General features: G+C 45.5%; 1 protein-coding gene across 1 annotated transcript in view; it reads right to left on the bottom strand.

The window, feature by feature from the left end:
* The window catches only part of LOC112218891 (prickle-like protein 1), a 53,986-nt gene that overhangs the window by 5,589 nt on the left and 33,128 nt on the right, over positions 1-15,269 (bottom strand). Inside the window, exons 2-5 of the mRNA XM_024380120.2 lie at positions 9,630-9,827; positions 4,286-4,399; positions 3,187-3,324; positions 1,588-1,791 (exon numbers count right to left, since the gene is read on the bottom strand). Coding sequence (XP_024235888.1) covers positions 1,588-1,791; positions 3,187-3,324; positions 4,286-4,399; positions 9,630-9,809 — 636 coding nt within the window. The 5' untranslated portion in view covers positions 9,810-9,827. The remainder of the gene's footprint in view (positions 1-1,587; positions 1,792-3,186; positions 3,325-4,285; positions 4,400-9,629; positions 9,828-15,269) is intronic.

Raw genomic sequence — 15,269 nt, 5'->3', positions numbered from 1 at the left:
ACTCACTAAACAGAGAACATCCTGGGGCATCCCTACTGCCTCTGATCTGGAGGACTCACTAAACAGAGAACATCCTGGGGCATCCCTACTGCCTCTGATCTGGAGGACTCACTAAACAGAGAACATCCTGGGGCATCCCTACTGCCTCTGATCTGGAGGACTCACTAAACAGAGAACATCCTGGGGCATCCCTACTGCCTCTGATCTGGAGGACTCACTAAACAGAGAACATCCTGGGGCATCCCTACTGCCTCTGATCTGGAGGACTCACTAAACAGAGAACATCCTGGGGCATCCCTACTGCCTCTGATCTGGAGGACTCACTAAACAGAGAACATCCTGGGGCATCCCTACTGCCTCTGATCTGGAGGACTCACTAAACACGTTTTGTTTGTAAATGATGTCTGAGTGTTGAAGCGTGCCCCTGGCTATACGTAAATAAACTAAACTTGAAAATGGTGCCGTCTGGTTTGCTTAATATAAGGAATTTTAAATGATTTCTACCTTTCTACTTTTGATAGTTAAGTATATTTTCAAGTAGTATTTTCATACTCAAGTAGTATTTTACTGGATGACTTTTACTTGAGTCATTTTTAAGGTGTCTGTACTTTTACTTAAGTATGACAATTAGGAACTTTTTCCACCACTGTATGATTGTGATTTTAATGAATGTAGCGAATTTGTAGCGGCAGTTTTTTTATTTATTCCTGTGAGTGCAGGCTAGTTTTTGTTCCTGTGAGCGCAGGCTAGTTTTTATTCCTGTGAGTGCAGGCTAGTTTTTATTCCTGTGAGTGCAGGCTAGTTTTTATTCCTGTGAGTGCAGGCTAGTTTTTATTCCTGTGAGTGCAGGCTAGTTTTTATTCCTGTGAGTGCAGGCTAGTTTTTATTCCTGTGAGCTCAGGATTCCTGTGAGTGGTTTTTGTTCCTGTGAGGGATGGTTTTTGTTCTGTGAGCTCAGGATGGTTTTGTTCCTGTGAGCGCAGGATGGTTTTTGTTCCTGTGAGCGCAGGATGGTTTTTGTTCCTGTGAGCATAGGATGGTTTTTGTTCCTGTGAGCGCAGGATGGTTTTTGTTCCTGTGAGCGCAGGATGGTTTTTATTCCTGTGAGCGCAGGATGGTTTTTGTTCCTGTGAGCGCAGGATGGTTTTTGTTCCTGTGAGCAGGATGGTTTTTGTTCCTGTGAGCGCAGGATGGTTTTGTTCCTGTGAGCGCAGGATGGTTTTATTCCTGTGAGCGCAGGGTTTTGGTTTTGGTTTTTGTTCCTGTGAGCGCAGGATGGTTTTGCGCAGGATGGTTTTTGTTCCTGTGAGCGCAGGATGGTTTTTGTTCCTGTGAGCATAGGATGGTTTTTGTTCCTGTGAGCATAGGATGGTTTTTGTTCCTGTGAGCATAGGATGGTTTTTGTTCCTGTGAGCGCAGGATGGTTTTTGTTCCTGTGAGCGCAGGATGGTTTTTGTTCCTGTGAGCGCAGGATGGTTTTTATTCCTGTGAGCGCAGGATGGTTTTTAGCGAAGCGGTTGGAATGAGCGGTTGGAAATCTCGCTCAACTCCGCTCTGGCGTCGGCCACAGTGTATCTCCACACTCACCTCGTCGCAGGCAGAGCAGCGTGGCTTGAGCAGCTCTGCGTGGTGTCGGCCACAGTGGATCTTCCCATCCTGGTAGAAGTAGATGAGGTCAACCAGCAGCTCACTACACGTGGAGCACGTAAAGCATGCTGGGTGCCAGGCCAGCCCAGGACCCGCTCTGGAGGCAAAAACCGTCATCTCCCCTCCGTTGATGCTCTCCCCACACTGTGATGAAATCCACACAAGGGACATCCATAAAGAACAGAGTTTCACTCTAAAACTAGATATTTTCTACTGTATTATTGCATTAAGCTCATTAGGGAAGTTATTCTTCAAGAATCAATGGGTATATACATTTCATTGAAATGACCAGTAAAAATGGCATATTGTAATTTTTAAAGTGGTGACTTTTAAAAAAAACATGAATTTCATTACTAGTTAAATGTGTGGTTGACTGCACAGTGAAAACATGTCAACAATTATGGCCAAATGCCCTAGTTATGTAACTTCCATTCTGGAGTGTGTGGCTGTCCTATCTAATCCTACAGCATGGCCTCAGCCTGGATACTAACTAGGGTATCATATGGCCACTAAGTCCCCCTGTCCCCATTCCCTACTGGAGAGAGGAGGAGGGTTGAGATACGTGACCAACTCCCTTCCATCTGTGAGGGACCGCATCAGTACAGTTCATAACATGGCATCTGGTGTTATTATGGGAATTCTGACCGTGGTGCTAACTGTGGTCGACTACGGTCCCTCTGCAGTTGGGTTGTTCCTCTCGGTTTATCTGTGTGTGTCATGTGAGGACACAGGCAGTGCTTTAACACTGGGACTACAAACAACATCACATTAACAGTTTACAGCAGAGCAGAGCGGTGTTTTGACCAAGCTTAATAGTCATCCCCCGGGCTGCTCAGGCTCCATTTGTAAGTACACTAAATAAAACACTGAGGATCGAGTAGAGCACAGAGTCAGTCAACCCACTGGAGCTACACTCCAACTCTGAGAGGCTTTTTAGATTTCCGATGGCTGCAAAACCACCATATGTTTAGGGATCTCTTACATAGCATGGTTGACATACAACACAGAGGAAGAGGAGGTTCTAAGAGAAACGGACTCCTCTAGTGAAGCACAGGCTACAGATAGTTCTGCTTTTCGCTTCTCAATAGTCATGTAATTGGGTTATATGGCTTACAACAGTTCCTATAACTTCGCAAACTGTTACATACAATACCGGTCAAAAGTTTTGCAACATCTACTCATTCAAGGGTTTTTCTTTATTTTTTACATTGTACATCTTCTACATCTTCCAGGTGAAGCTGGTTGAGAGAATGCCAAGAGTGTGGAAAGCTGTCATCAAGGCAAATGGTGGCTTTTTAAAGAATCATGTGTACTACTAAAGAATAAAATATATTTTGAGTTGTTAAACACTTTATTATTTACTACATGATTCCATATGTGTTATTTCATAGTTTTGATGTCTTCACTATTATTCAACAATGTAGATAATAGTAAAAATAAAGAAAAACCCTTGAATGAGTAAGTGTTGTAAAACTTTTGACCGATATGTGTCTCATGTGAAAATGTTCCTGTTAGCAACTGAGGCGAGAGGGGACGTACACGTTCACAGATACTGTGTAGCAGGTCCCGGGGCAGGAGTTTGAGAGAGCCCCTCCCCAGCGCCTCCTTCTTCCTCTGGACACTGAACATGTGGAGCTCCTTCTTCTCCTCCTCACTGAGAGACTGACAGTAGCGGCCCTGAAGGGAGTGAAAGAAGACAGGCCTTCGTTAAACATCGTCCAAAGTGGACTTTAATTGTACAACACAAAGCAGAGAGTGACAACTGTTTTTTTGACGTCTCTCTCCTCAAACCGTTACCAAGAGAAAGCAGACGTTTTACAGGGGTTGTGTTTAGAGTGGAATCACGAGGGGAAGAACCACAAAGAGAAGCAGCTCTGGCTCAAGCTGTGATGTCACTGCGGTGGTGGCACATATAAAGGACGTCTTTCAGCAGCGTCGCCTATCCCACTGGTCTGTCACAAGAAAGACTATGACAGGAACCCTGCTGGTGGGGGCTGTCAGCAAACATCATCAAATCATAGTCAAAGGGCTTACTGTACCCTGGGCATGACAGTCTGTGACCCAGCGTTGGATCAAGGGACTAATGACCCTGATGGTGATAACGTGAATGCCAAGTCCTCCATCACAGAATGGCATGGAGCTGGGGGGGGTCATTTCAATCCCATTTCAATTCAGTAAACTGGAAGTCAAATGAAATGTCATTGCTTGGAGGATTGGACTTTCCATTTATTTCCTGTCTGAATTGGAATGGAATTGACCCCAACCCTGGTAGGTGGTAAGGTGGTCTTAAACAGAGGTTTACTGCAAGGCAGGGAAGGACAAGGGTCGGCCACATCTTCAAACAACATTGAGTCTGGGAAAGGGGATGGGATGGATGGATGGATGGCTGGATGGGATGGATGGATGGATGGGATGGATTGGATGGGATGGATGGGATGGATGGGATGGATGGATGGTGGGAAAATGGGTGCTGTCCTGCTGTGAGACCTGCCCTGTTACGACGCCTTTAATGAGAGGGCATGCTGGGATGCATTTTATGACACACACACAGCGTACACACAAACATACACACACAGTTTATATGAACTACACACACCCATGCACGTACAACCACACTCTTTTGGGGCCTTTTCCTTACCTCGTTGTCATGTGGAGGCAGCTGATAGAGGAGTTGTTTGATTCTGAACTTCTCTCCAGGACTGTTAACGTAAGGAACCTTGTCCTCAGGCAGACAGGAGAAATACAGCTGGACCTGGAGCACACAGAGCAGAAGACAGATGGTAGACACACACACATTGTGTATTTGATCCTTTGGTAGCGCCATGCTTACACCTACCACACACAAAATTAACCTGAAGCGTTGTTTATACTGTGAAGTAACATGTTCTTAGTGGAGAACATAAAAACAGCCCTGACCGGATCCTAGCTCCTGACCGGATCCTAGCTCCCCCTGTCGAACGGAGGAGCAACTTCCCAGATTTCTCTTAAACTATTTCACTGGCCCAGATAAATGTTATTCAGCACATTAGAAATGATAATACCAGCTAAGCCTGTCCCTGGATAATGGGCTGTGTGCGTGTGTGTCCCTACCTGAAAAGTGAGCATAGTGGAGGGCTCCATTGTTTGAGACAGGCAGACTTGTCAAGCACCACCCCAAAGACACTGAGACAGGATGTATATATATATATATATATATATATATATATATATATATTACAAACTCTGGCATTTAAAAGTCTGCTGGTGATTAGTAGAGATCTGACAGATCAGATGCAGGAGGAGGCCTTTAGATGTGGATCAGTCCCCCTGTCCCGCTGGTTGCTGGCAACACTAGGTTTAGCTTGGAGGGGACCTCGCCACAGCTGCCTTTTACAGGCTCGTTCACAAACAGGGTCCACTTGTGTTATGTGGCACTCTCCCAACTACCTTCCCTTCCTTCTCTCCCTCTGTCTCTCTCCCTTTCTTCCCTTACTCCCCCCACTCTCTATCCCCCTCTACATCCCTTTAAACAGCACACATGGAAGCAATGAAGGGGGGGGGGGACTGAAGCAACAAGAGACCCAGGCTCTGAAGCCTCCAAATAAACAGCCCCCTTTTGTGTGTAAATGCCTGGGTCAACTGTAATGCCTTTACAGCCACTATTCTGTTGAACGGCCCTGTTGTGCACATTACAGTGGAGAAACACACAGCCCTGGAGGTAGGGGGTCAGTCATCTTACTGCTCTTTAGCCCTGACCGAGGGAGGTGGATGCAGGAGTAACCGCAGCATGAAATGTGCATCATTTACGACAGCTCAACACTGAGGATTGTGGGGGTCAATTGCAATACCCAGAGATGGGCCGAGCAGCAGGAAACCCCTTCTAAACAAGAGACAAGAACATCCCACCCTTTTATCTGGTAGCAGTCATGACCCTCCCTCCTAATGTAGCCTTCAGTTGCTGTCAACTTCCCCGAGGGGCAAAGTAGTAGCCAGGCCAGTGGCCCTAAGGGTCAAAGTGCCACATCGACGGTTAGAGACGAGCAGCTTTGTCCGGTTTCAGGGTGACAAGAATACGACAAACCCTCCCTCTGCCCTGCTCACCACCCCAATAACCCGAGGAGGCCTGGCAATATGCCTAATGGAGTTATGACAAGGAAAATAATGACAGAGAAATCTACTATGGTGTTTCTCAGCTCCTATCTAAACGAGCCAAATGTGTTTATGGGTCCTTCTATATGGGCTAATGTGGCTCAGTTGGTAAGAGCATGACACTAGACACGGCAAGGTCGTGGGTTATATTGCATATACAGTTGAAGTCAGAAGATACCTACACCTTAAGCAAGTACATTTAAACTCAGTTTCTCACAATTCCTGACATTTAACCAGAGTAAAAATTCCCCGTCTTAGGTCAGTTAGGATCACCACTTTATTTTAACAATGTGAAATGTCAGAATAATAGTAGAAAGAATGATTTATGTCAGCTTTTACTTCTTTCATCACATTCCCAGTGGGTCAGAAGTTTACATACACTCAATTAGTATTTGGTAGCATTGCCTTTAAATTCTTTAACTTCGGTCAAACGTTTCAGGTAGCCTTCCACAAGCTTCCCACAATAAGTTGGGTGAATTTTGGCCCATTCCTCCTGACAGAGCTGGTGTAACTGATTCAGGTTTGGAGGCCTCTTTGCTCACACATGCTTTTTCAGTTCTGCCCACAAATTTTCTAAAGGATTGAGGTCAGGGCTTTGTGATGGCCACTCCAATACCTTGACTTTGTTATCTTCAAGCCATTTTGCCATGACTTTGGAAGTATGCTTGGGGTCATTGTCCATTTGGAAGACCCATTTGCGACCAAGCTTTAACTTCCTGACTGATGTCTTGAGTTGTTGATCCAATATATCCGCATCATTTTCCCCTCTCATGATGTGATCTATTTTGTGAGGTGCACCAGTCCCTCCTGCAGCAAAGCACCCCCACAGCATGATTCTGCCACCCCCCTGCTTCACGGTTGGGATGGTGTTCTTTGGCTTGCAAGCCCCTCCCCTTTTCCTCCAAACATAACGATGGTCATTATGGCCAAACAGTTCTATTTTTGTTTCATCAGACCAGAGGACATTTCTCCAAAAAGTACGATCTTTGTCCCCATGTGCAGCTGCAAACTGTAGTCTGGCATTTTTATGGCGGTTTTGGAGCAGTGGCTTCTTCCTTGCTGAGGGGCCTTTCAGGTTATGTCGGTATAGGACTCATTTTGCTGTTTTGCTCTGGATATAGATACTTTTGTACCTGTTTCCTCCACCATCTTCACAAGGTCCTTTGCTGTTGTTCTGGGATTGATTTGCATTTTTCGCACCAAAGTACATTCATCTCTAGGAGACAGAATGTGCCTCCTTCCTGAGCGGTATGATGGCTGCGTGGTCCCATGGTGTTTTATACTTGCATATTATTGTTTGTACAGATGAACGTGGTACCTTCAGGCATTTGGAATTTGCTCCCAACGATAAACCAGACTTGTGGTGGTCTAGAATTTTTTTCTGAGGTCTTGGCTGATTTCTTTTGATTTTCCCATGATGTCAAGCAAAAAGGTGCTGAGTTTGAAGGTAGGCCTTGAAATACATCCACAGGTACACCTCCAATTGACTCAAATTAGGTCAATTAGCCTATCAGAAGCTTCTAACACCATGACAATATTTTCTGGAATTTTCCAAGCTGTTTAAAGGCACAGTCAACTTCTGACCCACTGGAATTGTGATACAGTGAATTATAAGTGAAATAATCTGTCTGTAAACAATTGTTGGAAAAATGGCTTGTGTCATGCATAAAGTAGATGTCCTAACTGACTTGCCAAAACTATAGTTTGTTAAACTTCTTGAGTGTAGGGGGCAGTATTTTCGTTTATGGCTAAAAAACATACCCATTTGAAACCCCAGAAACTGGAATATGCATATAATTGTCAGATTAGGATAGAAAACACTCTAAAGGTTCCAAAACTGTCAAAATATTGTCTGTGTGTATAACAGAACTGATACTGCAGGCAAAAACCTGAGGAAAATCCAACAAGGAAGTGCTGTTTTTCCTGAAAGCTCTCCGTTCCGTTGGATGCCTTGCCTCCATTTAAAGGGATATCAACCAGATTCCTTTTCCTATGGCTTCCTCGAGCTGTGAACAGTCTTTAGACATAGTTTCAGGCTTTTATTTTGAAAAATGAGCGAGAAAGAACCCATCGTGTCAGTGGATGACTGGGTGCCAGCAGAAGTTTTCATGCGCAACAGCGATTTTCTCTCTCTCGCCTATGGAAGAAGCTACATTCCGGTTGACATATTATCGATTATATATATATTGTAAAACCAACCTGAGGATTGATTATAAAAACATTTGACATCTTTCTATGCACTTTACGGATACTATTTGGAATTTTTGTCTGCGATGATGTGACCGCTCGAGCCTGTGGATTTCTGAACATAATGAGCCAAACAAATGGAGGTATTTTGGATATAAAAATAATCTTTATGGAACAATAGGAACATTTATAGTGTAACTGGGAGTCTCGTGAGTGCAAACATCTGAAGATCATCAAAGGTAAGCATTTAATTTATTGCTTGTCTGACTTTCGTGACCAGTCTACTTGGCTGCTAGCTGTTTGTTATATTTTGTCTATTGAGAGAGATGTTCTTACATAAACGCTTGTTATGCTTTCACCGAAAAGCTTTATTGAAATCTGACACACCAGGTGGATTAACAACAAGTTAAGCTGTGTTTTGCTATATTGCACTTGTGATTTCATGAAAATTTAATATTTTTAGTAATTTAATTGGAATTTGGCGCTTTGCAATTCAGCGGATGTTGACAAAGATTATCCCGCTGGATGGGTGGGTGCGGGATGGGTGCGTTAAGAAATATGTGGAGTGGTTGAAAAACTAGTTTTAATGACTCCAACGTAAGTGTATGTAAACTTCCGACTTCAACTGTACATGTACGTGACATATGCTGTATATACTGAATAAAAAAATAAACGTAACAATTTCAACTATTTTACTGAGTTACAGTTCATATAACGAAATCAGTCACTTAAAATAAATATTAGGCCCTAATCTATGGATTTTACATTAATTGGCAGGGGTTGCAGCCTGGGAGGGCATGGGCCCACCCACTTGGGGCTTTATTTCAGTCAGAAATACTCTTCAGTTTCATCAGCTGTCCGGGTGGCTGGTCTCAGACGATCCTGCAGGTGAAAAAGCCGGATGTGAAGGTCCTGAGCTGGCGTGGTTACGCATGGTCTGCGGTTGTGAGGCCGGTTTGACATACTGCCAAATTCTCTAAAAAGACGTTGGAGGTGGCTCATGGTAGAGAAAAAAAACATTCCATTCTTTGGCAACAGCTCTGGTGGACATTCCTGCAGTCAGCATGCCAATTGCACGCTCCCTCAACTTGAGACATCTGTGGCATTGTGTTGTGTGACAAACTGCACATTTTAGAGTGGCCTTTTATTGTCTCCAGCACAAGGTGCACCTCTGTAATTATCATGCTGTTTAATCAGCTTCTTGATATGCCCCAACTGTCAGATGTATGGATTATCTTGGTAAAGGAAAAATGCTCACTAACAAGGATGTTAACACATTTGTACACAACATTTGAGAGAAACAAGCTTTATGTTTATATAACATTTCTGGGATCTTTTATTTCAGCTCATGTAAACATGGGACCAACACTTTACATGTTGCCTTTATATTTTCTTTCAGTTTAAGTGGCGTATAGTGTTGAATTTAAGGGGCATATTGTACAGTATATTAGAACAGAGGGTGTTTTTACATTTGTACTTTCTTGTCATTTAGCAGATGCTCTTATCCAGAGCGGCTGACAGTAGTGAGTGGGTACATTTTTTGGGACTTTTTCCCTGTACTGGTCCCCCGTGGATATCGAACCCACAACTCTGGCATTGCAAGCACCATGCTCTACCAACTGAGCTACACGGGACCCTGTTGTGTTGTATATTTGGGGGCATCTCACCAGTTCGGGTCTGAGGCCAGGCGGTGCCCAGGCGTACTCTTCCAGGGCACAGCCTGAGTCGTCGTCTGACGTGGAACTCCTCTGGAAGCCAAAGTTCAGCTGACCTTGGACTTTCTGTTCCATCACTTCCCGCGGGCTCCGCGCCCCGACCTGGTAACCACACGCACTCTCTAGGTTCATCACACACCACGCCTTCTACTGCAGAGGGAGAGGGAGAGAGAGAGGGAGATATGTTTTACTCAAGGCAGAGTGATAGATACATCATCCACATACAGTAGTACACATGGTCCAGGGTTCATTGTGGAGATGGAACTTAAAGTGAGCATTTCTTAGTCCTTTCGTTTGTCCCTCCCTGTTTCAGTCAGTTTTTCTTCAGTTTGGTTCCTAACAAAAGTGACCCAAACATCATTCACCCAGTCAGTCTCAGACATGTTGCACAGCTTAGCACTGACTGAGTCACCACCAGCACTGCGTTGATGTGGGTTATCTTCCCCGAAAGGCGCTGAAGGGATCTCTGCAACACTTTTGTTCTTCTGGTGATAAATACAGATATTTATAGCAGGGGGATGAGATGAGTGAGTCCCTGACTACAGCTGGAGGTCTGTATAACAACAGTCACCCTGACTATTGGATACACAACTTCCTGACTACAGCTGAGATCTGTATAACAACAGTAACCCTGGCTATAGGATACACAACTCCCTGACTACAGCTGGAGGTCAGTATAACAACAGTAACCCTGGCTATAGGATACACAACTCCCTGGCTATAGGATACGCAACTCCCTGACTACAGCTGGAGGTCTGTATAACAACAGTAACCCTGGCTATAGGATACACAACTCCCTGACTACAGCTGGAGGTCTGTATAACAACAGTAACCCTGGCTATTGGATACACAACACGCTGACTATAGGATACACAACTCCCTGGCTATAGCTGGAGGTCTGTATAACAACAGTAACCCTGGCTATAGGATACACAACTCCCTGACTACAGCTGAGGTCTGTATAACAACAGTAACCCTGGCTATAGGATACACAACTCCCTGACTACAGCTGGAGGTCAGTATAACAACAGTAACCCTGGCTATAGGATACATAACTCCCTGACTATAGGATACACAACTCCCTGACTACAGCTGGACGTCTGTATAACAACAGTAACCCTGGCTATAGGATACACAACTCCCCGACTACAGCTGGAGGTCGGTATAACAACAGTAACCCTGGCTATAGGATACACAACTCCCTGACTACAGCTGGAGGTCTGTATAACAACAGTAACCCTGGCTATAGGATACACAACTCCCTGACTATAGGATACACAACTCCCTGACTACAGCTGGAGGTCTGTATAACAACAGTAACCCTGGCTATAGGATATACAACTCCCTGACTATAGGATACACAACTCCCTGACTATAGGATACACAACTCCCTGACTACAGCTGGAGGTCTGTATAACAACAGTAACCCTGGCTATAGGATACACAACTCCCTGACTACAGCTGGAGGTCTGTATAACAACAGTAACCCTGGCTATAGGATACACAACTCCCTGGCTATAGGATACACAACTCCCTGGCTATAGGATACACAACTCCCTGGCTATAGGATACACAACTTCCTGACTACAGCTGGAGGTCTGTATAACAACAGTAACCCTGGCTATAGGATACACAACTCCCTGACTATAGGATACACAACTCCCTGTGGATCACAGTGCCATGTGGCGAATGTCCAAAGCCCCTGTTCTTTACCCGTCTCTTTTGTTTATCTCTCCGCCTCTCTTCTTCTCCTCGGGGCTGTTTGTTTTTCAACCTGCCTCAGAGATGGAGGGAAGAGGGCGTCTGTCTGTCTCTAATCATCCTTTCATCTTTGGAATGGATAGAGGGAAGAGACAGAGGTCAATCAGAGGAGGCCAGAGCACTGTCTGTCTGTCAGGTGAGAGAGAGAAGGGTGGAGGGATGAGAGATAGAGGTAAGAGACAGGTGAATCGGGAGGTCAGGTTGTTGTCTGTCTGACAGGTGAGAGAGAGAGGGATGGAGGGATGAGAGATAGAGAGGTGGAGGGATGAGAGAGAAAGGGATGGGGACCATCGAGTGGACCCTGACACGGAAAGATAGAAATACAGGGGCTACTACTGGGGCTAATACTGGGGATACTACTGGGGCTACTACTGGGGCTACTACTGGGGCTTATACTGGGGCTACTACTGGGGCTAATACTGGGGCTAATACAGGGGCTACTACTGGGGCTACTACTGGGGCTAATACTAGGGCTAATACTGGGGCTACTACAGGGGCTAATACTGGGGCTACTACTGGGGCTACTATTGGGGCTAATACTGTACTACTATTGGGGCTAATACTGGGGCTAATACTGTACTAATATTGGGGCTAATGCTGGGGCTAATGCTGGGGCTAATGCTGGGGCTAATGCTGGGGATACTACTGTACTACTACAGGGGCTACTACAGGTGCTACTACAGGTGCTAATACTGGGGCTAATACTGGGGCTACTACTGGGGCTACTACTGTACTATTATTACTGTACTACTACTACTGTACTCCTACTGGTGCTACTACTGTACTACTACTGTACTCCTACGGTGCTACTACTGTACTACTACTGTGCTACTACTGTACTACTACTGTACTACTACAGTGCTACTACTGTACTACTACTGTACTACAACTACTACTGTACTACTACTGCTGTACTACTACTGTACTACAACTACTACTGTACTACTAATGTACTCCTGCTACTGTACTACTACTACTGTGCTCCTACTGTACTACTACTACTGTGCTACTACTGTACTACTACTACTGTGCTACTACTACTACTGTACTACTAATGTACTTCCACTACTACTGTACTACTACAACTACTGTGTTACTACTGTACTACTACTGTGATACTACTGTACTACTACTGTACTACCACAGTATTACAACTATTTTGTAAGCCTGATAAATGTGATTTCCTATTACCACTATTACTACTTGAAAAGTTCCAACCTGTCTGAAGTAACATACCATCTGAATGCTACTCTGAGCTGTACCAGCCACGCTGAACGGCCTTGTAGGACAAAAAGGCATGGGGGAAAATAATGGGCAGTTGTGATCATTTCTCAAAAGAAAAGACCACAGCTCTACAGCTCTGACTGTGAGACTTCAATGGAGCCCAGCCAGTGGTCAGCGCACCCCCTCCACCCCCCTCGTACCCCAGCTTCCACCCCCCCGTGGCTGGGCAGGGCACACGGGGCTATGGGGGCTGGTGGGAATACAGCTGAGAAAAGGCGCCACACTTGATTGGTGCCTTTGAAGAAGTCAGGCGTGACAGTAGACCAGAAAGAACACAGTGATAGTAGAGGATCAGAACACTGTGATAGTAGAGGGCCAGAACACTGTGATAGTAGTGGGTCAGAACACTGTGATAGTAGAGGGTCAGAACACTGTGATAGTAGTGGGTCAGAACACTGTGATAGTAGAGGGTCAGAACACTGTGATAGTAGAGGGTCAGAACACTGTGATAGTAGAGGGTCAGAACACTGTGATAGTAGAGGGTCAGAACACTGTGATAGTAGAGGGTCAGAACACTGTGATAGTAGAGGGTCAGAACACTGTGATAGTAGAGGGCCAGAACACTGTGATAGTAGAGGGCCAGAACACTGTGATAGTAGAGGGTCAGAACACTGTGATAGTAGAGGGTCAGAACACTGATAGTAGAGGGTCAGAACACTGTGATAGTAGAGGGTCAGAACACTGTGATAGTAGAGGGTCAGAACACTGTGATAGTAGAGGGTCAGAACACTGTGATAGTAGAGGACCAGAACACAGACAGATATGCAAGCAGACAGGTACGCACACACACCCCTCCACTAACAGAGGCCAAACTGTTTAAGAGTCAGCTGTTTGCTCTGCATCCTGTTCTCATTTAGTAACGAGTCTCTGTGAGATAGCAGTAGGAGATGCACGGTCTGCATGCCTGGCCTCGACAGGAACACTCACACACACCCGTAGGGCAGCACAGTCCACATGCCTACAGCACACACACACACACACACCGATTTGTTCAACTAACCTTGTGGGGGGACACAAAATAATATTTTCCCTAACCCTAAACCTGACCCTAGCACTGAACCTAACCCTAACTCCTAAACCTAAACCTGATCCTAGTACTAAACCTAACTCCTAACCCTAAACCTGACCCTGGTACTAAACCTAACCCTAACTTCTAACCCTAACCCAAAGCTCTTCCTCGCCCTCCATTTAGTAAATCCAACCACAACTCTATCCTCCTGAATCCTGCTTAATTTAAGCAGGAAGCACCAGTGACTCGGTCTATAAAGAAGTGTTCAGATGAAGCTGATGCTAACCTACAGGACTGTTTTGCAGCACAGACTGGAACATGTTCCGGGATTCTTCCGATGGCATTGAGGAGTACATTACATCTGTCATTGGCTTCATCAATAAGTGCATCGAGGATGTCGTCCCTACAGTTACTGTACGTACATACCCCAACCAGAAGACATGGATTACAGGCAACATTCTCACTGAGCTAAAGGGCAGAGCTGCCGCTTTCAAGGTGCGGGACTCTAACCCAGAAGCTTACAAGAAATCCTGCTATGCCAGGCGACGAACCATCAAACAGGCAAAGCGTTAATACAGGGCTAAGGTTGAGTCATACTACACCGGCTCCGACGCTTGTCTTATGTGGCAGGGCTTGCAAACTATTACAGACTACAAAGGGAAGCACAGCCGCGAGCTGCCCAGGGACACGAGCCTATCAGACGAGCTAAATCACTTCTATGCTCACTTCGAGGCAAGCAACACTGAGGCATGCATGAGAGCATCAGCTGTTACAGACGACTGTGTGATCACGCTCTCCATAGCCGACATGAGTAAGACCTGTAAACAGGTCAACATACACAAGGCTGCGGGGCCAGATGGATTACCAGGACGTGTGCTCCGGGCATGTGCTGACCAACTGGCAGGTGTCTTCACTGATATTTTCAACATGTCCCTGATTGAGTATGTAATACCAACACGTTTCAAGCAGACCACCATAGTCCCTGTGCCCAAGAACACAAAGGCAACCTGCCTAAATGACTACAGGCCCGTAGCACTCACGTCCGTAGCCATGAAATGCTTTGAAAGGCTGGTAATGGCTCACATCAACAACATTATCCTGGAAACCCTAGACCCACTCCAATTTGCATACCGCCCGAACAGATCCACAGATGATGCAATCTCTTTTGCACTCCACACTGCCCTTTCCCACCTGGACAAAAGGAACACTTATGTGAGAATGCTAATCATTGACTACAGCTCAGAGTTCAACACCATAGTACCCTCAAAGCTCATCACTAAGCTAAGGATCCTGGGACTAAACAGCTCCCTCTGCAACTGGATCCTGGACTTCCTGACGGGCCGCCCCCAGGTGGTGAGGGTAGGTAGCAACACATCTGCCACGCTGATCCTCAACACTGGAGCCCCCCAGGGGTGTGTGCTCAGTCCCCTCCTGTACTCCCTGTTCACCCACGACTGCATGGCCAGGCATGACTCCAACACCATCATTAAGTTTGCAGACGACACAACATTGGTAGGCCTGATCACCGACAACGACAA

This window comes from Oncorhynchus tshawytscha, linkage group LG19, assembly GCF_018296145.1.
Source record: "Oncorhynchus tshawytscha isolate Ot180627B linkage group LG19, Otsh_v2.0, whole genome shotgun sequence".
In the NCBI taxonomy this organism is placed as follows: domain Eukaryota; kingdom Metazoa; phylum Chordata; class Actinopteri; order Salmoniformes; family Salmonidae; genus Oncorhynchus; species Oncorhynchus tshawytscha.
This window is presented reverse-complemented; position numbering and strand designations above follow the sequence as displayed.